At 36.8% G+C, this 26,186-nt stretch overlaps 2 protein-coding genes and 1 long non-coding RNA gene across 6 annotated transcripts; 2 read left to right on the top strand and 1 right to left on the bottom strand.

Moving 5' to 3' along the window:
- The first annotated feature begins 1,475 nt into the window (after positions 1-1,475).
- LOC122304586 lies at positions 1,476-6,959 on the top strand. Of its 3 annotated transcripts, XR_006240993.1 has the most exons (4): positions 1,476-4,444; positions 4,587-4,816; positions 5,236-5,408; positions 6,696-6,959. It is a non-coding gene; the product is annotated as an uncharacterized LOC122304586 (long non-coding RNA). The 3 variants fall into 3 exon arrangements; XR_006240992.1 differs by having other exon boundaries at positions 1,479-4,816; positions 5,206-5,408; XR_006240991.1 differs by having other exon boundaries at positions 1,490-4,816.
- Positions 5,835-9,765, bottom strand: LOC122304577 (queuosine salvage protein-like). Its single transcript, XM_043116842.1, has 7 exons — positions 9,557-9,765; positions 9,313-9,453; positions 8,146-8,244; positions 7,401-7,477; positions 7,115-7,223; positions 6,649-6,977; positions 5,835-6,132 (listed from the first exon to the last, which is right to left on the bottom strand). The coding sequence occupies exons 1-7, from the start codon at positions 9,624-9,626 to the stop codon at positions 6,040-6,042; spliced, it is 918 nt and encodes a 305-aa protein (XP_042972776.1). The 5' UTR covers positions 9,627-9,765; the 3' UTR covers positions 5,835-6,039.
- A 2,476-nt stretch (positions 9,766-12,241) lies between these two features.
- On the top strand, positions 12,242-23,247 carry LOC122304565 (casein kinase II subunit alpha-like). 2 transcript variants are annotated; one of them, XM_043116836.1, is made up of 11 exons: positions 12,242-12,691; positions 13,020-13,149; positions 13,397-13,591; positions 15,011-15,168; positions 21,183-21,273; positions 21,681-21,746; positions 21,887-21,969; positions 22,082-22,145; positions 22,239-22,307; positions 22,719-22,802; positions 22,948-23,247. In XM_043116836.1, exons 1-10 carry the CDS (start codon positions 12,276-12,278, stop codon positions 22,776-22,778), a joined length of 1,332 nt encoding a protein of 443 aa, XP_042972770.1. In that variant the 5' UTR covers positions 12,242-12,275; the 3' UTR covers positions 22,779-22,802; positions 22,948-23,247. The 2 variants fall into 2 exon arrangements, with proteins under 2 accessions (XP_042972770.1, XP_042972764.1); XM_043116830.1 differs by having other exon boundaries at positions 22,719-23,247.
- The last annotated feature ends 2,939 nt before the right edge of the window (positions 23,248-26,186 follow it).

Here is a 26,186-nt window from a genome sequence, read left to right as displayed (position 1 = left end):
ATATGATGTTTATATACTCATGATTATAATTATTATTTAAAAAAAAAACATTATATTTATAGAAAGATTTTATCTAAAAAAAATTATAAATTAATGCGATTTAATATGATATTTTGTATCTTACTACCGGATGAGTTGAATTGTTGATGACTTTAGCTTGATGTCAGCCTCATCTATCCCAAATGTAAGAAATTAAATAATCAAAATAATCCATCTGAATTTGCTTGATATACAAAGTTACAAACGTCAATATGTAGATGCATGCCATGATCAGAGACTTCTGGTTAAGTTCTCATTAAACAACTCCGAACCAGTAAGGTAGAGCACATATCAAGAATGGATTGCTCCGATCGAGTAAGGCAGCAGGATTTCTCCTCTTCTCTTCTTCTTCTTCTTCTTCTTCTCTTCTCTCTCTCTCTCTGAATGCTTCTATTTTGCTTGTTTCCATAAAATCTGGGACATTTTCATTACATTGAAAAAAAATCGACAAGTTTGTTTGGTTACTTGAGGTTGAGGACAACTCCAATTCGTACCTCTGCCTAACCAAATGGAACAAGTTCTGAAGGTATTGTGAGAGAGAAAATATCTGGCCGAAGATCAGGCGTAGCCCACTAGACTACCACTAGGAGACAAAGAGAAAAGCATGAAAGTAAAGGAGAATAGTGGATGATCAAGAGGAAAGGATAACAAGATAGGAAAAAAGTAATAAATGAAAGAAATAGATCAGACACAGGAAGGTGACCATGCTTCGTGACTGCAGACGGCATGAAGCAAGTGGCCAAACGATGAGATATGAACTTTGACCCCTTCTTCAGCTTCTTCAATCTCATGATAGGAGCTCCAGTGACAAGAGACTCTCCAGCAAATACATTCAAGATCTCTAGTATTATATGATAAGAAAAGAAAAATTATGAATAAACATATTATAGTAGACTCTCTCATTCCCAAAAATTCCTATAAACATAGTCAATATATAGAACTATGTAAATTTGTGTGTCTATCATCTCTTTTTTACATTCTCAGTATTAATTTTCTATTCATTGCTATGGATAAATACACAGCTACATGAACCACACCGGGGGCTCCAGACTACACCGATCGAAACTCAGATCATCATGGCCGACTGTGAATGACTCATTCTTCCCTTCTAATCTCTTGTGCGATTTTTTACGCATCAATAGATATTATTTAAATAATCTGAATTATTGTAATCCTTTGTTATCATACAAAACCACGTTTGAACTTTATATTTTTTAAGGAAGAACTTTAGTGTGCGAAATAGTTTAAAAATACCCTACATCAGTAGCCAAATTAAAGCACCTATACCAGCCAGTTGACATGAAACACCAGGTACGTAATGCCTGCCCCAGCCGCTCTCCCCACAAAAAAGTCCTGCTTTCATTTCCATAGGATTACTTGCAATAATGCTGCCAATTTATTTATAATCAGATAAGAACTCATGCACTGAAGAAAGTAATACAAGACCTATGAATAGTTTCTGGGGATCAGCTCTCATGTAAAGCAAAATAGAGAGATTTTTATTTATTTTTTCCTGTGTCTATAAGAACAAACAAGTGTTCAAATCAAAATCCATCAAGAATTTTCTGGCTATATCATCAAGATTCCGATATGTGGGGTCCTTTTGTGAGGTAAGTTGGATTAGCTTGAAGCCATGAGTTTCTATTCCAAAATGATGATTGTACCCAACTCCATCGATTCTATACATTGATCTGTCCCCAATCTAGTCCAAATTATAATGTTTTAGATCAGATCATACGCCACAAAAATCAGCCTTAGCTTGATCAATTCGATTAAGTTCCAGATGTAAGTCGGGGCATTATGCCATCTGAACGTTACTCATCTTTATGTAATATTTAACCTGAAGAGAAGCCCATTGCACAGTATGGCATTCTCTTCTTCTCTCACCATATATATTATATACGACTAAAGAAAAGAAAAGCAGAAAACAGTACTAAAAACTCAATGATGTTTATGTATGTGGTCCATCCATCCACAATGGAGGAGAAGCCAGAGAAAAAGAAAAAATTCAAAAAAAATAGTCCTACTGAATGGTACCTAGCTATCATAGACGCCAAAATTTTCAAACGAAAATGAAATCTGAGGTGACTCTTCTTCCATCGAAGGATGTATTGGTTCACAAGATACGTACCCAACTTTCCTTGTCTTGAACAAGATCTACAACGACTGAGAATTTGGACAGAGTCATCAGCCATGGGTAGATATGGGTGGTCCAACCTCCGAGACTGGTCCAGTGGTTGTGACTGAAGATGTGAAGAAAAAGCAATGGCAGCAGAAACTTCCTGATCTGCACGTACAACCGGTGGCACCAGGAGCCGGAGGTACCTCCCGTTGCTGAGTTTAAAACTAGGAGAGGTTTTCAGAGTGAGATGGTAAACTTTAGTGGAGATGCTATAACCCAGGACTACTCTGCAGAGGATATCAAGCATGCCCACCCATCTATATTGTGAGTTCCTTATTATAATTTAGCTCCGTACGGTATTTGAGAAATTTTCTAGTTCTAGTTCATCAAGCTTTATAAGCACCCTTGTAAAGCTTAATCTTTCTTTCAAGATGAAAACAAAAGGTTTCCCAATCATGCCGGTCGATTGGTACAGCCTTTCGCAGTAGGAAATTTCCTCAAGACATTTATGTTTGCTTGATGTTGAAACTGACATGATCAACCCAGCTAGATCAACCGAGCTAGGACATGGATTGTCCATTATCGTATAGATTAGGCGATTATGGAGTAAATTCAATAATACGAGGGACGAGAAACTATGAAGATTGTAAGGTGAATTTGAGGGGATAGCTGTTCATTTCTTAAGTCTATAATTTCCTCTACTGATATCTAGAGATTTTCCTGCCATGAATAAACTACGAAACAATCGTCATTAGACATGAATGTTTGTTGGTGGAGAAGCCCTTTTTTTTTTTTAAGAACTGATTATTGGGTATGAAGGGAAGGAATATCTATCAAATCGTTGAGGGCCTTCCTAATGTCCTTCGCTGGATTTCTTAGAACTCATTTCCCAAGTGCTTTACCGTTAAGATTAGGGTTCTTTTTTCTTTTCTTTTTAAATCATTGTTTATTGAATGCAACAATGATTTGAGATTACAATCCTAAAGTTCTCTTAGTTCTCTAATTATTTATTTTGATTCCATGAATATGTTGGTCGCCATGTCCAAACATCATTCTTCCATGTCTCAAAAACTGGAGGGGCAATTGGACGAAAAAAGCTTTGGGTAGTTTTGACAAGATTTAAAACAAATGTCAACACGGGAACCCAAAGAATATCTCTGCATTTTTTTTAAATGTGGAGCTCGTGTTTCTCAGACATTCCAAGCGTTAGTGGTATTTGTGCTTTTGATGAAAGCCGGGAAAGACGTCAGGGACCATTTGGAAAAATCGTCACACCATGGCTCCTCCCAACTACATCGACTAGTGGTGATGGGTCACCTGCATGGAAGTCAACCTCCTTTTGTCCAAATAAGGCTACTGAATTACCCCAAAAAAGTACACAGCAATAATCCCATGCCATGATCTTCTCTTCCACTTACTCAACATGGCTCCTCCAACTCCAAAAGACTAGTGTTTTTGGAATTTTGCCCATAGACTTGACAAATAAGCCATGGAAGCAAAACTTTCCTCTCCAAAACCATTGGCATTCTCATTCCCCAAGTTTCAGAGGTAAAATCTGGGGACCGGAGGTGTCATTAAAGACGATGATTCTGCACTTGATTTAAAATTCATAACCTCCCAGCAGTAACTGTAAGGATGAACTTTAAGAAGAAACTACTAATTGAGATTATCGTATATCCTATGAGCAAGATAATTTTGAGTAGGGCAATGATCACTGGTCAGGAAAGTGGTCCAGGTCCATTACCTCAGCGGACCGATCTGAGTTGTGGATGAGTATGGGTTACCGGCCAAGCCAGGCAATCTTCTGGTAGTCGAAATATAGATCTTGGGTCTTCTACCTGGAGATTAATAGGGTTATATAGCAGCATTTTGACACAGAAAATGGAGGTCGTAATTTCCTGACTTGACCATTTTCCCTGCGCAAGCAGAGCTATTTGGTATTTCGATCGAATATATATGCCTGCTCACGTCACATACCAGGTAAAGTTCCTACTTTCTATCTTCCCTTACCTGCTTGTAAAAGCTTCAAAAGGTACTACACTAGACGCACTCACACCTATGCAGGGAAAAGGAATAGAATGCATTTCATATTTTAAACTATGCATATAATTAAGATTTGCAGGCGCAACTCACCCTGAGTAATTGAAGCTGCTCACACATAGAACAAAAGGGAAAGATCGCCTGAAGAAAACGGGCTCCAAACTCTCAAACAATGTGAGGCTTGGCACTCGCGGCCATTAATTAGCAAACCTACCAACAACTGGAAGCCACCACCTTGGAAATGTATAATACGTCAAATACAGGATTACCAAAACAATGATATTACTTTCAATAATTCTAGTAGCATATGTTAGCCACCAGAGTTGGAACCGAACCACCTTCCATTCAGCAGGAAATAGTTATTCATTGTCATGGTCATATGTAGATTTAAGAAGGCATTCCAGAATGGGAAAAGATTGTTGGGGAGGCTGCAAGAACAATTCCAGGAAGAGAGAATGGTGGTAATTGTGACATCAAAGAGGTTCAAGATATACCTCCCAGTATTTGTAGACAGCAAATCTCAGCACTAATGACAAAAATGTGACGTTGAACTCTCATTCTGTGGACTCAAGCACATTTCTTATCTCTCAACATTGGTAATATTGACAAAAAAAGGTAGACTTCTTGTGATACCAAGGATAGTTTCATGAGTTTGAAGATATTCTAATTGAGTGTGTTATTAGAAAACTAAATTATGATTCTTAACCATCTTAAGAGCTGAACTATCTAAATGTCCTAAAAAATGCCACTTTAAACCAAAATAATATCACTTTTGATGTCATCCACAATGTTTGCCTATCTTGCTAACCTACAAAATCATCAACTAGGTACCATACACAGAACATAAATCTCACAACATTTTTTACACTTGCATGCTTTCACCTATTATAAACAACCCTCATTCTCCGTTTATTTACATATGCAACATGTTGAATAAAAGAATGAAACAACTATTTCCATTTTCCATCACTCAATGTATTGATTACAGCTTATTGCCTATCCAGGGCATGATGCCTGTTATCTTGTTATTTCAGGTGTGAACAAATCAGAGGTGGAATGAAAGAGTACCTTATGCCAGTGGCTCATACTCCTCTCCATGTGAACCCATCAAGGTCGTGGGGGGCAACACTACCTTGATGCAAGTGTAGCTTACCAGTGAGCAGCATTCGATGCAGACCCCTCCAAATTTGGGCACTCCAAAGAACAGGTTTAAGATCTCTCTCTATGTCGTAACAACAATGCTCACACAATGTCATGCATGCATAGAGAAGCACCCAAAACATGCATATGGTAAATTAGATTTAAATTGCATTTCTGATCTAGCAGATATGATAGTGACTATAAGGTTCATGATGCCCATGTGAAGAAAAATTTCTGGAATAGTTGATTACTTGATTCTCCTAAAGCTGGCACTTATCCCGACAGCTATCTGACCAGGTAGCCCTTTCAAAAGACTAAAAGGGATTACCTATTTTGAACAAAACATTAAGCTTCATCAAAATTACATGCCATGGCACTCTTGAAGACTACCAGAATTGTCTTTTATATAACAGCTGTCACAGTTCCAGGGACATTAATTTTGTAAATTATAGTCAAATAAAAATAGGACCCAAAGGAAAAACAGCATCAAGTATATCATTTGAAAGCTAATCACGTTTCATAAGATCCACTGGTTCATTCATAGCAAATGAAAAGTACATTAGTTATAAAAGCATCCTCCATAAGATGTGACTATCTAAAAGGAGTTTTGTAAGGCTGTTATGAATCCGTTACCTCCAACTTCAATTCATAATTTTAACTAAATACTTAAGAGGAAGCTACCATAGTGTAAGTTGCACTTAATAATATATTGAGAGCGTTCGATGGTGTTGCAATGATGAACATTGAATTCCAGAAGCCCAAAGCCAAAGGTCCAACTCCACGCTTAACACCTGTAGACAAAAAATCCTACAGTTAGGATACGATGAAAGCAGATAACCAATGACGTACTGAAAGAGAATCATAAAATTTGTCATTTTCAGTCATAATTGCATAAGAACAAGACAAAAAATTTTCCAAGAAAAAAAGAATGCGTCGCCGTCAACTGTAGGCCATCATATATCACAAACAAGTATACTTTGCTGTGTAAATAAATCAAATTGTCCGAAAGCATAGCAGTTAGTAGATGGAAATACAAGAACATAAAATGGAATTTTCCAAGGAAAAAAGAATGCGTCGCCATCACACTGTAGGCCATCATAAATCACAAACATGTATACTTTGCTCTGTGTAAATAAATCAAACTGTCCGAAAGCATAGCAACTAATATATGGAAATATAACATAAAATGGAAATTAACTGTTGTTAATATGCGTCTCAAATTTTGGAAAATAAAAGGAAGAAAACCCCATGTGCTTGCAAATGAACTGAAAATAGAAATGGCACCAAACAAAAAAGATTAACCATACCTGTTTTCCTAATTTTGAACTGATCAATTCCCTCATTTTCTCCACAGCATGTACAGAGCAAGCTCGCAGTTCAACTTCCTCCTCACTACCTGGACATATTTCACTATTGGCTTCAATTATGCTGGCAAGGGTTGAACTATATTTTAGGGCACCAAGCTGTCGAAGCACAGCTGGAACAATATAGTCCGCCATTATGGTGATGGAACCAATGTCATCAAATTCTCCATATGATTGGCCTTTAAAGGCACCCCATAAATCTGCTACAAATATCTGAGCTCTTTTATACAAGAATATCTGGTGGCCTTTGTATAGCGAGTGGTCTCGGAAGCCTAGAACAATTTAGTTTGTTTGAAATCAGATATATAACCATATCAAAACATAGTCATATTAAACAGATGGAGAAGTTATGGCAGACAATATGTACACACAACCAAAAGAAAGAAAAGAAACTATGAGCAAGTGATACCAGGAAAGTGACGTGTAACAAGACACACAAGGTTCAAAGCTGATTTTCCACAGGACTTCACCAGATTGGATGCTTTGCCATCGAAGCTTCTTTCCAGTTCAAAGCCAACCTAGAGCGTTGGAGTTAACAATATCAAACAACTAATTCTGCTGTTAGCAAACTAGATATCTGAGAACTAGAACATTTAGAAACTTGCAAGTACTGCTCTCAAGAAAGGTGAGAAACACACAAGAGATGGTGTGACAATGCAGCAATTAAAACTTTTGCCAAGTATAAGGTAATTGACCTCATGCAGTAAACGAACACGTTCCTCCTCCAAAGGAAGCGGTCTGGGCCATTTCAACAACTCACGTAACTGAAGACCTGACATCATACAATGATCCCATTACTTAACTATGGAATCAAATACCATTTCATCTCTTATAGAGAAAATATTTCCATAGTCTAAGATATACATTCCATACACAAACGCATTTAAACAATTAGGGTCCGTTTGGATACTTAAAAATATTTTAGTATATCTGTAAATAATAATGAAATAGCATGAGTTAAGGTGTTTTATTGGGTTTTGGGAAATGAGAGAGAAAAAGTTGAATAAAAATATTATAAAGTTAAAAAATTGTTTGAATATAATTTTTTAATATTATTTTTTGTTGAAATTTGAAAAAGTAGTATTATTTTTTGTGTTTTTTTTAGGAGTTAGGGAAAGTAATAATGAATAGGTAAAAATTAAATGAAAATGTTGAATATTTGAAATTGAAAAGTGTTTTGTATTTGAATAATGTTTAGGAATAAAATATCTGAGAACAGTTATGTTGCCAAACGGGACTTCAGTTTTTTTCTTAAAATAAACTCATTACAGTTTTGTACTCTTGAAAATCTAAACATCAAAATCCTCCTCCCAAAATTCAAATATTAGCCCTTTGAAAACATTTTTAGCAGGCAACATTTCCTTATATGAAATCTAATTTAATACAAATATCCTTGAAAGGAAACCATAGCAATTGTACAAGATTTAAAAAACACAATACCAGTGTACTTTTGCAGACGATCAGCATCGAATGCAGATTTTTCATTTTGTAGAGCAGCCTTTAGCCCCGAGGCCAAATGATCATAACTTAAATCTTTATCTGTAAACAATAAACAATTGGGATAAAATAAGGATGTCAGAGCAAAAAACGTTTTTTTAAGAAGCAGAAACTCGCCAAGGCAGAGCTCTTCAAACTACCCTTGGGGAGTAAACCCCAGCTACACAAGCGCACCCTCTAATCCAGGGAAACTTCTAGTACAGAATTAAACCCAGGATGTCTGAGTCTACAGCTCATCCACAGATGCATTTGTAAGTTCCTACACAATATTGAGTTAATGCAGGTAAACTAAAGTTCATGCCATGGAATGTTAAAGCCACATGACAAGCAACAAAAGCAAGTACAGAGAAGTTGCCCTTGCTGGCTGCAATGCAATGATTCAGTCTCTAGATCTCATAAATAAATTAGGGGATCGGAAGTTCTGTTTCCAATACAAGCCGCTCTGCAAGTGCATTCAATTAAATTATAACAGTACAAGGCTGCTTTAGAGCTTTTGGCACCAGAAAATATATCCAAAAAGAGCAGGTATCGAATATCAGACACCATTTAATTAATCATGACACCATGCTCAACGAAGACCAGCTCGATATTCTCTCCTCACTTTTTCTACTTTTTTTTTATCTGTAGGAAACACAGGCCATAGGGTCTTGAAACCATGAACCTACTCTCCACCCAACTCTTAGAGGAGGAGGAGGCGTTGTTTGAGATATAGCTCATTGGCGAAAATCCCATTCTTATGCAAAGTGCAAACCGTGCCTCAGTTTATCCACTTCATGGTATGAATAATCAGGCTACTTAAACTATATGCACCATGATCAATTATATAGCATTTCGGCATAAACATGATGAAAGAAATAATGACTCTCATTTCCAGAAAATTACAACCAACGAAACCCATTTACAACTACAAGCACTTAGTCCAGCATAGACAACTTCTTGGCCATTTGATAAACTACAATTAAGCATACTTCAAAAGAATCGAGCGTCTTTGTTGAAAAAAGGAAAATCTTTTGAAAACAGCTCGTCGCAAAATTTCTTGTAGCTAAATAACAATAATAATATTAAATACCATAAAAAAAAATAACGTCCCATGAAAGAAAAATAGAATACCAGGCCAAAAACAGAAATTCATAGCATCGAGCACCAACAGGTACTGAACCGTGAGCGGGCCATTGTCGAAATAGTGAATCCCTTCGAAATCCCAATCCACTTTAGGAATAGGGCCAATATTCTCCACGATTTTCTCAATCCCTGCACGAAGAACAGAACCACCTAAACCTCCCCTGAAAACGCAGCATTGCCATGTAACCAAACGCCCACGCTTTTGTATGAAATTGGAGAGATGAATACGAACCTGTGAAGTCGACGTGCACGTGAGAGGCGTGGCTGGCGACCCAGGCCGAGCTTGCTCTAACGTCGTCCATGGCGTCTGAGGGGGGCGGGACCACACTGGGTATTGGTAATTCGGTATAGTGTTTTTAGAACCCTAAAAATCATAGAGGACAGAGTACTTATGATGAGGTTGGGTCCGGCGGACGAGGAGGTGTGGTCCTCTTAATTCGAAGTTTCCCGCTTTTGTTAGTTTTCTTCCTCTGGTCTGGCGGCTTTTTGTATTTTTTTAACCTTTTTTTTCGTTTTGACCAATCTGCCACCGTCAAATCTCACTGATTCGGAGTCAATTTTAATTTAATACGTGTCTACTTTTTAAATTTTAATATATTAATGTCGTATTAGATTGATGCCAAGTTATGCCTTGTCCATGTTTACAAATTTATAGTATTATCTTATTTTAATTATTATAATTTTTTTAAATTTTTATAAAAAAATAATTTAATTTTTTTAAATATCAATACAAAAATAATATATTATAATAATATTTTATACAACTTATCTTATCTCATCTTATCTTTAAAAATAAATGAGGCGTAATGTATTATGTAAATATCATAAAACCTATTAAATTATTAATCCATACCAAAATATTTTTGACGTTTTTAAATGACTTCGTTCTTTTAACTAAGAGAAATGCTAGAATCTAGATCCTCTATTTGGAGCTAGACCTTCCAGTGTTTTTTTTTTAATGATTAAGAAATAAATAATTAATATTATTATGAATTTTTTTAAAATATTTAAAAGTATTAAAAAATGATGTAAAAAAAATAACAAAATTTCTAAACTTAACGGGAGCTTCCAGCGGTGCTTGTAGAAGCATCATTTGTTTATTTTCATTTTTGCTCGGTCTCATAAATACCATCTCGCCATTTATAGGATCAATGGCCTTTTCCACTAATCAATTTGTATACATACAAAAAGTTGATGATGAAATACATAAAAGTAATGCAAAATACAGGTTTAAAATGTACAATTTTTGGATATTTATTTTTAAAAAATAATTTTTTTATATAATTTTTATATTTATCCACTCTTTTTAAAAAAACTTACATATTTTACAATTGAAAATCTCATTTAAACACGTAATGACTATTTATATGCTTCTTTTAAGGGTAGGGATCTTTTTTCCTTTTCCTACTTTATAATTTATTTTTCTAAATTAATTGTGATTTTTATGTGTTGAAGTGAGTGTAGAATATTGAGAAAAAACGTAATTATTCATTATTTAATCATATTAAATATTCTCAAAATGATATTTTAACTTTATTATAGAATATCAAGCAGTTGAGATATTGTTGGCATTATTATTTTTTTGAATCTTAGATATTGTTTACATTAATATTGAGTATGAAAGCTATAGCCGCCTATCCTATCTACCGAACCTTTAAAAAATAAAAATAAATACTTTCAAAAAAATAAAAATAAAAATAAATAAAAGGAGATGACCAATGTCGGTCCAATGACAGGTGGGCTGAATGTGGACAGGATGGGCCATCTGGTTTACTTTTTCGGTCGATTGCGAAACCTTATAGGCCCGCAAAACTGCGATTTCAACGACGGCCGTGCGTGAATAATCTCTTTTTTTCCTCTATTTGTCGGTTGTCCTATAAAAAATATTAATACACAATATTTTATATAATTATATTTTAAAATAAATAATATTTTTATAAAAATAATATCATTTAAAAAATATCCTTATTTTAAAATATTGTTGTGAAATATTTTATGTGAATATATTCTATTTTAGATGACTATTTATGACTGAAATATACAAATTACTTAGAATCAATAATTGTAATAAATATAATTAAAGAATAAAGATAGCATTTTTTTATTTTTTTTCTAAATTCCATAGTTCTGGTTTCTTGTCAACCATACTGTACAAAGAAAACAATTCCCAGTTGATCTATTGTCATTATCTTTTAGGCCCGTCTTGAGTAGGACCGTAGGGGAAGGTAAACATGCTATGCCTATTTATGAGTTATAATTCAAATTCTACTTTTCTACGATTAAATTTATTATTAATGTGAAAAAATTACAAGAAAATAATTTTGTTTTACACATTTATAATTACTAATTAGTAATAAAATCCATAAATAAATAGGTAACACATTGTATCTTAGCAACTAAGCAAAGGAAATTGGAATGATTAAGTTTAAGAAAAATTATATTTATAAGTCAACACGAAACACACTTTTTAAGACTTTATTAAGGTAGGGAAATATTTTATTTAGTATTTTATTATTATTTTTTATATATTTTTTTATGATTATTTATAGAATATCTTAGATTACCTTATTATCCAAATATAATTTAAATCTCTATATAATTAATTATATAATTGATTTTGTATGGTTTAATTTGTTAGAAAAATTTAAAAAATTAAATTTTATGCAGATAAAATATTTCAGTGAATGCTTATCTTTTCCCACTAACTTAGTAAATAGAAAAACTATGAATTTAATATTGGTATTGGGGCTACTAATAGGATGTATTTTTAATCGCAGCCTGCCGTATACGAATTTTACAAGTAACTAAGAAAAAATTATTAAATTAATGGCCTATAAATATATAAAATCAAAAAGAGAAAAAAAAAAAAAAAAGAAAAAAAACAGAGGGTAAAGAATTTAGGCATCCTTGCTGGTGCAGCTGTTTTATTTCCCTTATTTTGCAAAGATTTGATGGCCATAAGGCCTTTCCAGTACTTCAGGCTTTCCCACCATCATCGGCACCAAGACCACCACAGCCATCTCCTCTCTCTTTTCCCCAAGCCATCTCTCTCTTCCTCCTCTATTTCCCTCTCTCCTCATCCATCTCCCCCCTTCCCCTTCTTCCTCCGCCTCTTCGTCTCCTCCGCTACATCCCTCTCTCGCTCAAAGCGGCACCAACCGCAGCACCAATCCCCCCGCCAACACTATAACCCGCCTTCACTCCCCCGCCTTAGTCAGCTGCCAACGCTATCGGAAACCCTGGCGCAGAAGATCGGTAAATCCATCCGCCGCTCTGGCGCCCCCTCCAAGGCTAGGGTTTATGCTGATATCAACGTCATTCGCCCCAAAGACTACTGGGACTACGAGTCCCTCACCGTCCAATGGGGGTACTTAATCTCTCTTCCTTCTTTTTACGTGCGTATTTTTATGTATAAGAACATATATATATATATATATATATATATAAATATATATTTTTTGATAAGTGTATAAGAACATATATGTTCCTAATTTTACAACAATTTGGAGTGTTTGCGTTGCTATCCGAAACAAAATTGTTGTAATATTCTTCCGTAGTAGGGTATTTGGTTTGCAACTTTGCATAAAGTATAAAAGTGGAAAACTTAGGGTTTCGAAATTCGAAATTTGGTTCTTACTGTGGAGTTGGAATGTGTGTGTTTAATGGTTTATATGTGGTTTTGATTGGTTATATAGGGAGCAGGATGATTACGAGGTGGTGAGAAAGGTTGGGAGGGGAAAATACAGTGAAGTATTTGAGGGCGTTCACTGCACGGATAACGAGAAATGTGTTATTAAGATTCTTAAACCGGTAAAGAAGAAGAAGGTGAGTTGTATGATTTCCATTGGCTTTGGTTCGGAGTTTTACCTTGGTCTTCGAGTTCCATGATATAATGATAGACGACTAATGCTTCGTCTTTTTGGAATTTTATCATTTTAATGCTTGCTATATATATTTGTGGTCTGTTTCAAAGATATTGCTATTGTGACGGTGCTGGATTTGGTTTAAAGACTCACTGTTGGTAAACTTACCTTTATTTTTCCCTTCGCACCCCCCATACAATTAAATGCAGATTAAGAGGGAAATAAAGATACTACAGAATCTTTGTGGTGGGCCGAATATTGTGAAGCTGCTCGATATTGTTAGAGACCAGCAATCGAAGACCCCAAGTCTTATATTTGAACATGTGAATAATACAGATTTTAAAGTGCTTTATCCAACACTATCTGACTATGACATTCGATATTACATCTACGAGCTTCTAAAGGCAAGCTTACTGTCCTCTTTTCTTCCCCTTCATTAAGATTAATGCAATTATCACTCTTACCCTCATTTGTAAGTCATGTTCCATATCACCGTTTTGATGTGTGGTGGAACCATGGAAGCTTATAGACATTTTATGTGAATTTATTTTTTCAGACTGATTTTCATTTTGTTCTTTATTGTTCAGAATTTTCCTTTTATTTATTTTCCTTTTGAGGCTTGGATTTGGGGCTAGATTGTTTAGTGATAATGCTAGACCTAGTTAGCTTTTACATTACAATCTTACTTCAGCAACAAAGCAGGAGCAGAAAACATATTAATGATATTGCATTTTTCATTCTCATCTTTGACAATATCAATTGTTTTGGATTTAATAAAAGAAATCGAAAATACAAAGAATGCTCATAAGATACAACAATGCTCCCAATATTGATTTCCATTCTTCAACTTTGTCAGCTGGACTCATATAACTGCAGTTGATTTTCATGGGCGTTACATAATATTTTTGGCATAAAAAAATAAAGACTTGTAAAAAAGAGACAATAACGATTGGCAAAAAGACTACATCAAACACCTCAAAACTGAACAAGAAGTAACATGAAAAAATATAAGGGGGATGGTGCTCAAGAAAAAACAAGATACAGTTCAGAACTCCCACAAGAACACTACGACAGAACGAACAACAAAAAGATTCAAACCGGGCCAAGAAAAAAAAAAAATACTCCTAGAAGATCACAGCAAACCTAGAATACCATACCAACATCCCACAAACAAAAATGTTTGCAGCTTCAAAAAAAGGAATTAAATTTCTTGAATAAAATAACAAATTCTTGAGACGAAACAATCATCCAAGCCCTTACATGAAACATAATGCCTACATAACACCTTTCTGCTCCAGAATAAGAACCATGCATACGTTCAAGGTCCAATCTCAATATCCTCATCTAACCTTGTCAAAGCAACAACATTACCCAGATCACTCGAGAACCAAAAATCTCAAAATTGATGAACTAAAAGTATCTTGATTGCCTCACCTCTTTGAACAACTCTGGGTTTTATTTTTTTCTAGATCTCACTCAGAGAGAGAGAGAGAGCATTGAAATATTTTTGATGGTTTAGTGGTGATGGGAGCCATAAGGGAAACAACAGGGAAGAATATCAAAAACCAAGGAAGTGTTGGTCAGGTTAAACTCTGATTGCTTTCTTGTTTAAGATCTGATGCATTGGGTGTAGTCAGATTTCTATGCCTCCTTTTTTATGTTAATTTTTTTATACACAACACTCTCAAACTAGTCAAAATGGTCTGCTTAAAAATTGCGCCTTGATTTTCTTAGTGTTCACATGCACAAACTAGTCCACTGATAATCTAACCCTTATTTCTAACTTGGGGGGAGTCTTGCATTTCTATTGATTGAATCTGTAGGCATTGGATTACTGTCACTCACAAGGCATTATGCATCGAGATGTGAAGCCCCATAATGTAATGATCGATCATGAACAGCGTAAGCTTCGTCTTATAGATTGGGGCCTTGCAGAGTTCTATCATCCAGGGAAAGAATATAATGTCCGTGTTGCTTCAAGGTTTGCTTTCTTTTTTGGAAAGATCTTGATTTATGTTTGCTTGCATGTTTTCTCTCTTTCGAAACTACCCTATTCTGTTTTCCTTTTGGTTTCTAGCATCTAGAAATTGCCTGATAGGTGCATCTTATTTTGGATTTATTGGGGCTGTTATTTGGGATGGAAAAGGAAATTTCTTTTTACTTTTTGATGAAAACTAATGAATTAGCGACAACTTGAACATATCTGGTTTGAGAAATTTAAGATAATGGATTCCCTGCTGCAAAATTCATCATTACGGATTCATGAGTCTAGTCATTGGTGTTCACTTGTCTGTCTAATCCTTGATTGCATCTTAGTATGGGACTATTGTGCCTCACATTACTTTGGGTGGCACATTCTTATAAAAGAAAAAAATGTTACTTTGGGTGGCACAGGAGTTGCTTTCTCTTTTCATGGGCAACTCATTTTTTGAGGAGTGGAAGGTGAAAAAAAATAGAAAAGAAGAGTGGCCAACTCATAAGATAGGGGCAATTTTAATAAAATCAGATTCAAGGAGTTGTAGATATTGGATTAGATGTTGCAGAACTTATGAGCCTAGTTTCATAGGTTTACCATACCTTGTTAATTTATGTTGAGGTGGACAGAGTCAGACATTTTGTAAGAAGAGGTAATGTGATAGATGTAGCGTGTGTTGCACATTTTACTTAATTAATTTGACATCCTTTATAGTTAGCTTTAAATAAATTCTAGAAAACAGAAAATGACAACAAAAAGTCGTGAGTGGAAGCTCCATTAAGCGCTAAAGCAGAAAACTATTGCAGTAAAGAGTACACAAAAAATTCCAGATATCTACAAAGATGCTCTTCTTATCATTAAACACCTCTCGTTCCTTTCCAACCAAATGCACCACATAAGACACAAAGGAACCGGGTCCACACTGCAGCCCTTGAGAGCTACCATATAACCCGTTCCAACATGCAAAAAGATCCACCCCTCTCGAAGGCATCACCCAAGCCAACCCAACTCTGCTAAAAACTCCATCCCACAAGGCTTTAGCGACCTCACAATGCAACAGTAAGTGATCCACTGATTCCCCATGCTTCTTGCACATGAAACACCACTCCACAACAATAAGGCCATGCTTCCTCAGATTATCCATCATCAAAAGGCTTCCAAGTGAGGCTGTCCATATAAAAAAAAAAAAAGTGACTTTGATGTCTTCCAAATGTGCTTCCAAGGTAAAGAGGGGCTATGCTGAACAGTTGACACCTTATAATATGAACGAACTGTGAACTTTTTACTTCCCATGGGCTTTTCCACAACATCTTATCTCTCTCATAACCCCTTATTCCCAGGGAATATAAGAAGCTGAAAAAATCTGAAACACTATCAGGTTCTCAATCCTGAGCATCTCTAATAAAACAAACATCCCACTGCAAAGAACCATTAGAAAAAAAAAAATCTTTTTCTGATTTGTTAGTTCATTCTAATGGTTCTTTTTTTCTGATTTGTCAGAAAAAAAAAAAAGGATCCTAGAATCCTCTCCAACATCATAGCTAACATATTTAACAAAACTCTCCCACCCCTTTCTAATGAACTTCCAAAGGCTCACACCATAAGCCCCCCTAACCTCTTTAGAGCACCAACCCAGTCACACCCATATTTTTTATCAATCACCTCCCTCCATAATGACTCCCCTTCCGCTGGATATCTTCACAACCATTTCCCCAACAAAGCCTTATTGAACAATTGTAAATTAATAAACCCCAGCCCTCCATTCGAGATAGGAGCACAAACTTTATTCCAACTAACAAGATGGAATTTAGTTTGCTTGCCCATGCTGTAGAAATGCACAAAATAATGTATCAATCCGATTAGCCACCCTTTAGGCAATGGAAATAAGGACAGAAAGTAAGTTGGAAGATTGGAGAGTGTATTTTTGATTAAGGTAATTCTACCTCCTTTTGATAAATACAACCGCTTCCAACTAGTCAACTTCTTCTCAATCTTCTCAACCACCTGATCCCAAATGACCTTAGCATTAAAAGACACCCCCAATGGAAGGCCTAAGTATTTCATTGCAACCTTACAGCCCAAAAAGTTTGCTAAATAATTTATATTCTGCACCTCCCCCACCAGAACCAACCTCGACTTGCTCAGATTCATCTTAAAGCCCGAAACAGCTTCAAATATAACAACACAGCCCTTAAGGCTTGAATTTGATTGCGAGTTGCATCACAAAAGATCAGAGTATCATCTCCAAAAAGGTGAGAAAGTGTGATAGTCCCATTATTGACATTTCCCACCGAAAAGCCAGAAATAAACTCCCCCCCACCCCCCTGGGACAGTGGCCTCCATCATTCTACCCAACATCTCCATGATGATAATAAATAGGAAGGGAGATAAAGGGTCCCCTTGTCTCAAACCACGAGGGCTGTGGAAGAAACCACATGGAGTACCATTAACTAACACTTAAAAATGAACAGTAGAAACGCAATGTCTAATCCATGCTCACCAGCTCTCCCCAAAGCCACATCTCCCAAGCATATAGAGAAGGAAATCCCAATTCACGTGATCAAACTCCTTTTCCATATCCAGCTTACGAAGAACACCAAAGGCACCCTCTCTCAATCGACCGTCTAAACATTCATTAGCAATGAGAACAGAATCAAGTATTTGCCTTTCCCATACAAAAGCATTTTGGGGCCTATAGATAATTTTTTCCATAATCGTACTCAAACTATTAGCAAGCACCTTCAAGATTATCTTGTTAACCCTGCTTAGCAAGCTAATAGGATGAAAATCCTTCAACTCAAAGCCCCAGATTTCTTTGGACTGAGAGCAATGAATGTGGTGTTAAGAGATTTTTCAAACTTATGGGAGGAAAATAATTCTTGGAATACCCGCAACACATCTACCTTCACGACATCCCAACACTTGAAAAAAAGCAATATAAAAGCCATATGGACCTGGGGCTTTATCTTTGGCCATCCCACTAACCTCCTAAAAACCTCATTTTCATCAAACAGTCTCTCCAACCAGCTCGCACTAACTAAGAGGATTCAAAGAACCAAAATCCATAACATCTAGATTAGGCCTCCAAGCTGCTGGTTCCGATAAAAGCGATTCATAAAACAGCACAATATGTAGTAACTCTATGGTGTTACAATGCCGATGAGAGTTAGCGCATTTATCACCCTCCTTCAACCAAAGAGCCATTGACTTTTGCCTGAAAGAAATCTCTTCCATAAACAAAACCCTCTCAAGGTCCAACACCACTTTTTTTTCCCTCAACAATGCCTCCTCAGAGATAACCTCATTTTCCTCCCCAACTTCCAAAATATGCAGCTCCTCCAAAAGAGAATTTTTCTGGTTGTCAATATTCCCTAATACTTCATAGTTCCACTTCTTCAAATAAGACTTTAAAGCTTTAAGTTTACCAGCAAGGATAAAACTGGGAGTGCCCGAAAACTAATAAGAAGACCACCAATGCCTAACCCTATCAACAAACCCATTAGCTCCTAATCACATGTTTTCAAACTTAAAATACCTTCGTCCTCATGAATACCACACAATCCAGCAAAATGGGGAAATGTCTGAGCAAACTTGAGACGATCTCTTCTGACACAACTCTAGATAATGAACCTCCCATGATGGAGATACAAGAATTCTAACCAATCTTGACTAACCCCAACCATTGGACCAAGTGGATGCACCTCCTACAAGGGGTAGATCCAAGAGCTCCAAGTCGAAAATGAACTCTGAAAAATCCTTCATTGCCGAGGACATGCTAGGATCACCCGAACACTCACTAGTGAACCGGGTAATGTTGAAGTCTCCACTCATACACCGCGGCATGTCCCAAAGACAATACAAACCCGCAAATTCCTCCCATGGTAGACTCCTTTCCCTATCTAGATTTGGCCCATGCACTCCCACATAAGCCCACTCCCACCCATCCAAAAAATTTAAAAGAACACGCCACTGAGAAATTCCAATTGCACTCCTCCACCAACTCTACCACTCTATTGTCCCACATCACAAGAACACCTCCAAAAGCCTCCGAAGATGCCAAATAAGCCCAACCCACGTAAGAACATCCCCACAAACTACGGAATGATACTTCCATTAACAAAACACAACTTGGTTTCTCAAAGACAAACAATATCCACTTTCCAACTTCAAAGTAGTGATCTAATACAAAGACATTTGCTGGAGTCATTGATCCTCCTCACATTCCAAGAGAGAATTTTAGGCTTCATGTGAAAAATAACGAGCCCTCCCTATCAATCTCTCTCTCCCAGCACTTCCCTCTTTAATATCATAATTAATGGAGCATTTAAGTCTTCTTAATTCCCTAGCCTTCTTGGAAGCTGACTTCAAAGCTGAGGTGTGTCCAGAATCTATAGCAACAAGAAGAGCCTTAAATTGCTCTTCAAACCCATCACACCATATCCCCCACACAATCCTATAGTTCCTCCACCTTTAAGACCCAGTTAGAAGCAGTGGAAACCCTACATTCCATCTCTGGTTTTCGAAAGACCTCAACAGGAAAAATAGACTTAACAAATAGAGGAATAGACTCCAATGGATTTAGGCCCTTGGCGATTGGGACCTTAGACAACATCGGGCTTAAAGCCCCTCCATTTTCCACCTCTCTGTTGTCATTCCAAGGCACAAATTCCCCCTCTTCCACTTCTGGAAGCTTTTTCGATTCCAACACACCACCAAGAGAGTCACTGGCGACTTGCGAAGTTGTCTGAGCTAGTTCTGTCGATGTTGGAGCAAGAATCAACGCCGATGTGTTAGAGGTAGAAACTGATACTGGTATGCTTGAGATAGAATCGACATGATGTTTTACCCTCCATGCCCATTTCGGGCTTTTAGGCAGGCCTGACCGACCCATCCATCTTTTTCTTTTTCCATTCGAGACCACAACCTTCTTTGGATCCACCCCGAAACCCAGCCCACTAGCTGCTGCCGACTTCAGCTTATTCTGCTTATTCCCAGAGGCCACCATAAATCCCTCAAGGCCCGCAGAACCTAGGCCCTTTGCAACCCAATACAACATAAGCTCTATTTGTTCCTTCTTGCCCAATAGGGTGCTCTGCATGGCCATCAAAGAGAACCCCTCACCAACCCCTGACGAGCCACCCTTGGAAATCCAACTGTCACCCTTGAGTGCATGGTTCAAATGCAATCCCGGTTGCACCACCTCCCCACCTGCCACCCTACAGACCTCCTGCTAGTCCTCCACCACCATACACGGAGGCACCATTTTCAAAACCTCCACAAAAGACCCCTTGCTTCCTACAGTAGATGAAGAGACCTTCACAGGTGCTCTATTTTTCACGCCCAAAACAGAGGAGAAATTGACAGCCTCCCTCATTGATTCTGCCAACCTCTTCCAACCCTCTCCCTTCGACCCTTCTAGAACAACAATGAAACCATGCCTCAGTTCATGCCCATATTCCGACAATGTCATGTACTGGCCGAACCTATTGAGACATCTCTGCACCACCAACACATGATTCCCCTTCGAGTTTCATAGAACTCTGAGGAGCCTTCAGACACTCCACAAGCTCCTACTGCAGATGCCAACCAATCCATAGCAAATGTGTCAATAGAAATAAACTTAGTCACCCTACAAATGTTCTCAGTAATCCTCCACCACCTGTTCATTTTGACGCTTGAAATTGAAAAGCTTTTGGTCGATACGAATCTTCTGACCTGAACCCATCATAAAAAACCAGAACCAAAACTACCCAACACACTCATAAGCTATAGCAAAGAATTAAATTGTGCAGATCCAAGATTATATTTTTATCATTTGGAAATCATTGATTTAAATGGTTAGTGCAGATTCCACTCATTTATGGAAAAAGATATATTACGTACCTATGTATGTTAACAGCAGCAGTCCTTGATAGACCAAAGTCTACTGGTTGAGTTTTCGATGATATTGAAATTGAAAATTTGGGTGTCTTATATAATTAATAGATGTCCTTCTATCATCACCCCACATTGTTTTGCAGATATTTTAAAGGTCCTGAGCTCCTTGTTGATTTGCAAGACTATGATTACTCCTTGGACTTGTGGAGCCTGGGCTGTATGTTTGCCGGAATGGTGAGCATTTTCCTACCCATTTTAATTTTTATTTGGTTGGCCATATTTCTATGCATTGTGGAGATGGGCTTTATATTTGACATTCTCCTTGTACACAGTCATTTTGGTGTGTTCAATTGGCTTGGATCAAGTGGTGGGCCTCCTCTCTGTGAAATTTCATTCTAATTGTTTTCTTATGCAATCCTTAGCCCCTATTTAGTGCACTTTTGACCTTGAATGGTCTGCAAATGGTATTTTGTGTCCAAGTATTAGTATGGTAGATATGTTTTGGTAAATTTGTGTTCATGTATATATTAGTGGTTCATCTGTGTGCCTATTCATCAATGGGTGGGAGATAGCTGCGTATTTTAAAGTTTGATACCTTGTCAAGGTATGTGATGCTTACTATTGAGGCTTGTACTATACAGATATTCCGTAAGGAGCCATTTTTCTACGGGCATGATAATTCTGATCAGCTGGTCAAAATAGCCAAGGTAGGCCTAGTTTTCTTTGGAGGTTTGTGCATATGTTTTCAAACATCACATTCTTTTATGTTGAAACAAATCTTAGCTGATGGGTGTCACAACGAAGAGAAATATCGAGTTCAAAGTTTGTGTTTTTTCTTCTACCACAGGTGCTTGGGACAGATGAATTAAATGCTTATCTGAACAAATACCGAATAGAGTTAGATCCTCATCTTGCGGTCCTTGTTGGGAGGTTTGGATTATTCTCACATTTCTATCCTTTTTTATTTTTTATTTTTAAGTTTGTTGCTACCAGGAAACATGAGTTTTAACAGAGTCAAATCTTGGTTATTGAACTGAAATAGGCATAGCCGAAAACCATGGACAAAGTTCATTAATGTTGAAAATCAACATTTGGCTGTTCCTGAGGTAGAATTCTTCATTATTAGTGATACATATACATATTAAATTGTCCAAGTTTAAAGTGTTCTATTTTATGCGAGTGCATGATATTTTTTTTAGGCCGTGGACTTTGTGGACAAGCTGCTACGATATGATCACCAAGAGAGGCCTACTGCAAAAGAAGCAATGGTAAAGCCTAATCCTTAACTACTAAGCAAAAAATACACCGCTACTGTACAGAACTCGTGTTGCTGTCTTTTGCTATCATTCTATATTCTTTTCATTATTTGTCAAGCTTTGTCACTGGAAAGTAAGAATACTCGGATGACCCTTGGTTACCGAGATGAATAGTGAGACTTTTTGGCTTTCAATCTACCACATGAATATGAGTGAGACTGTCCCAATGAAGTGGACCACGTGTATGTGTGAATTATGATTATGGGGTTTTCAGTCACGTGCCTATGAGGACCAAGTTTTCTGGTCTGTTCTTAGTGTGGTCTTCATTCTTAATGCTATTCTCCCGATAATACTGTCCCCTTGTTTTATTCAATTTTTATGACGCTTGTAGAATATATGGTAAGTGATGGTGATGTCTTGCAGGGACATCCTTATTTTTACCCAATAAGAAATGCAGAAAGCAGCAGAACTCGTACCCAGTAGATTGAATACCAGATGCTTATCAAGGTATGGTGTCTTCTTTTTCTTGCTCGGGACCTTTCAACCGGGGTCGTAATTAGGATGGTGTGTGCGCCATGTCTTTTTTCTTTTCTTTCAAGTTGTAATGGAACCGTCAATTTATTGAATTCTATAATTTTATATGACAAATTAGGTTTCTGCAGACTTTCTATATCTGTTCGTGTGTGCTCCGAAGTTGTGAACGTAACTTTGACCCGAACCCTGGCTGGATTGTCGGCTCTGGATTATTTTGTTTTCACCTTTCTAAAACATTCGCATGTGCAATCTCTGCTATATATATATATATATATATTTTTTTTTTCACAACTTTATATTCATTGAAAGGGAAGGTTTTTCCAATCAGATAATATTTTTGTTAAAGATTGGGATGATATCATTATGGTGGTTCTGGTGTTAATAACGTTGTGCTATGGTATATGGCTTCATTCGTCCATGATGCTATGTGGATATCTCTATGTGGTTGGCTAAAGAAATAAAAACAATCCGCTTGGGGTCTTTCTCACTGGACAAAGTGGTTTGGGCAACGGCCCCATATGTCCAATGGGCTAGTCTTCTGCATGTGCTCCTATTCATTTGGTACCCTCGTATTATTAATGCAGCTACCCAACTAATTTGAAGGACAACATATGTACAATTGGACTGATCCTTAACGTCCTACATTAACTCCCAACACCTTTTTAACATGTTCTTGTGCTTATGTTACGGAGTCCGTTAAAAGTATTCTTTTGATCATTACCACTAAACCAATTAGTAATTTGGAAATGATGGTTGGCCCCCCAATTGAAACTATTTGATCATTTTTATTATTACTATTATTCTTCTTTTAAATTTTTCATTATCATGAATAAAAATGTATTTTTCTTTCAAATATTTTGAATAATTGTTTTTTTAAAACCTGAAAACTAAAAAAATAAAAATTGCGGGCCTAGTAGCACCATCCTCAGTAGCTCTTTTGGGTGAAGTTAGTATGGGCGAATGCATGCATGCGGGAGGAGTTTCTCATTTAAGATTGTTGTTTACTTTTGAACGATATTATCATATTGTTGAAACGATTATACCGACAGAATGATTGAAATGGGAAGAGTATTTTTATCCCAATGTGACGACAAACTTTGACATGCAAATTATGCAGTAAACTCCAAACTATTGATCAACGTGACGATCCTTCTTAGCATTTAGTTAAACAACCCAATGACATATTTTCCTATGTGAAGTTGATTTCGTTGAAAAAGTTGTTCCGACAAAATGATTGGAATGGGAAGAAAGTATCCTATCCTATCCTATCCCATCCCATTGTAACGACAACTTTGACATTTTAATCTTGTCGTTGAGATTATTTCTAATCATTCAACACAATGATCCTCGTTGTCGTTTAAATGACGTTTTATGGAAGGTGCATATTTCCATTCCAAACAAAACCCATTTAGCCAATCCCCCAAAAAAGTAATAATTTTTACCAAAATTTGGAGAGGGGAGAGGGGAGGGCCAGTGGAAGAAAACACTAGACTTCATAGATCAGAACTTCAATAATGTATAATGAGAAGGCTTTTACTTCTGTCATTCCAAACCTAGGAGAGAGAGAGAGAGAGAGAGAGAGAGAGAGAGAGAGAAGCAATTGTATTTTATCAATTAGGATGTCTACTCTAAAACCAGCTTGTTCTAACTATTTAAAGAGGAAGGTGATATTTGTGGTCAGATTTGAAAGATCACATATCTTTTTGGGTAAACTTAAGATTACATTCAAACAACCACTTTAGGATAAGTATAAATCCCTCACAAAGTTATATGTCAATTTGGTCAGAAAGAGAGAGAGTAGGGGTTGACCTTAGGCAGACAAAGATCCCCCACTTCCACTAGAATTAAATAGTCTCCAACCCAAATTTAGTGTTAAATAAAAGCCTCCCTTTTCGCCTTCCATAGAGTTCCCCACTAATAACAAACCCATTGCATCACCCAACAACCTTTTTTTTTCTTTTTTTTTTTTTTTTTTTTTAGGGATTTGGGTTCCTCCAAACCCAATTCACAACCCCACAAATCCACAATTTTTAAGGGATGTGTCTTCCCTTTACAAAATCCTAATCCCACTTTCCCCAAAGCGCATTGCTTTGGTTTGAGCCATGAGCCCCACCCATCTTTTTGTTATGCTTCTCATGTACGCGCCATTTATGCGAGTATAGATGAATTGCAGGATTAGCAATTGGAGACAAAGTTAGGACATTGGAATCTCAACCTTTCCTTGCTTACGAGACATTTGGCATCTAATCCGATCCATTGGACGGCCATTGTGAGGCCCACCAAGGGACCATCCACCCCCCCATACACATTGGCATCTCTCTCCTTTTATATTTTAGTTTCGCTATTAAAAAAAATGTATCTAAATATATATATAAGTTTCTATTTTCAATTTTTTTAGAAGAATAGGCAGATATTAAGGATGGCTAAATCTAAATCTCTATTTTTTTATTTTATTTTTATAGCGTGCCTTTTATCAACCAAATAAATTTATTTTAACATTACCTTTTTAGGCATGACCGTAATCTATATTTTCAAAAGAGATAGAAGAAAATTCAAGTTTGGTTTTATATGTTGGTCCTCCCAAAAGCCTACTGCCTTCAAATCTAAAATTCCATACGATCACATCTATAGTGTTTGGTTCCTATTTAATTTGTAGAGAATATTTAATTGAATTCGGAGCTAAAATTAAAAATCATAGAAACGTCAATAATATCCATCCGAACCACGTCATCATGCATGCATGCATGGCATGAACTATATGTATGTATGGATGTATGTATGCATGCACAATGGGAAAGATGTGGATCCTCATGAGGATGACATGGCCAATTAAGCTTCTGAATTTGTTCTTATCCGCAATAGATGAGACCCCGCTCGCTGTCCCATGCTTTCCGTTTCAGTATATGGTACCTAATTTTGTCATCTTATGCCTTCGCCGATGAACGTACGATTTTTGAAGACTGATAGAGGAGGCAGCGTGCGTGCGTGCGTGCGTAGATCATGATCATCATCCAGGTAGATAGATCTCTACCTATGCGATTCAACGATCGAGTTCTTAATTTCTGCTATATGCATGTTTATATATAATTCTAATCAAACCCTTTGTTTTGAGATAAACAGTGTATTTTCAATTATTTGCGGTCTTTTGAATTAGTATACGTACTGATTGGACCGACGAGCAAAAGTAAGTTACATGCAGAACCAATTTATATAAAGTAGATGATAATATTGTAGCACGTACGCACAAAGCTGGCAAAGGACGTGGGAACAAGACAACAAAAAAGACTTGTTTTGTCTGCGGTTGTTTTACGGAAAAGAACAGCATGCATGCATCGCCGGCCTTATTTTTTTGGAGTT

The sequence above is a fragment of the Carya illinoinensis genome, chromosome 1 (genome assembly GCF_018687715.1).
Source record: "Carya illinoinensis cultivar Pawnee chromosome 1, C.illinoinensisPawnee_v1, whole genome shotgun sequence".
Lineage (NCBI taxonomy): Eukaryota > Viridiplantae > Streptophyta > Magnoliopsida > Fagales > Juglandaceae > Carya > Carya illinoinensis.
The sequence above is the reverse complement of the archived record's forward strand: the minus strand, read 5'-3'. Positions and strand labels throughout refer to the sequence as shown.

What these genes read in the sequence shown, in the direction of transcription:
- LOC122304565 (XM_043116836.1), top strand. Translation starts at nt 12,276, where the DNA reads ATGGCCATAAGGCCTTTCCAGTACTTCAGGCTTTCCCACCATCATCGG. An exon ending in ACATCTACGAGCTTCTAAAG is followed by an intron (nt 13,592 to 15,010) that starts GCAAGCTTACTG and finishes TTGAATCTGTAG; the next exon opens with GCATTGGATTACTGTCACTC. An exon ending in CTTGCGGTCCTTGTTGGGAG is followed by an intron (nt 21,970 to 22,081) that starts GTTTGGATTATT and finishes GAACTGAAATAG; the next exon opens with GCATAGCCGAAAACCATGGA.
- LOC122304577 (XM_043116842.1), bottom strand. Translation starts at nt 9,626, where the DNA reads ATGGACGACGTTAGAGCAAGCTCGGCCTGGGTCGCCAGCCACGCCTCT. An exon ending in TCGTCTGCAAAAGTACACTG is followed by an intron (nt 7,478 to 8,145) that starts GTATTGTGTTTT and finishes GTATGATGTCAG; the next exon opens with GTCTTCAGTTACGTGAGTTG. An exon ending in GTTCAAAATTAGGAAAACAG is followed by an intron (nt 6,133 to 6,648) that starts GTATGGTTAATC and finishes TTTTGTCTACAG; the next exon opens with GTGTTAAGCGTGGAGTTGGA.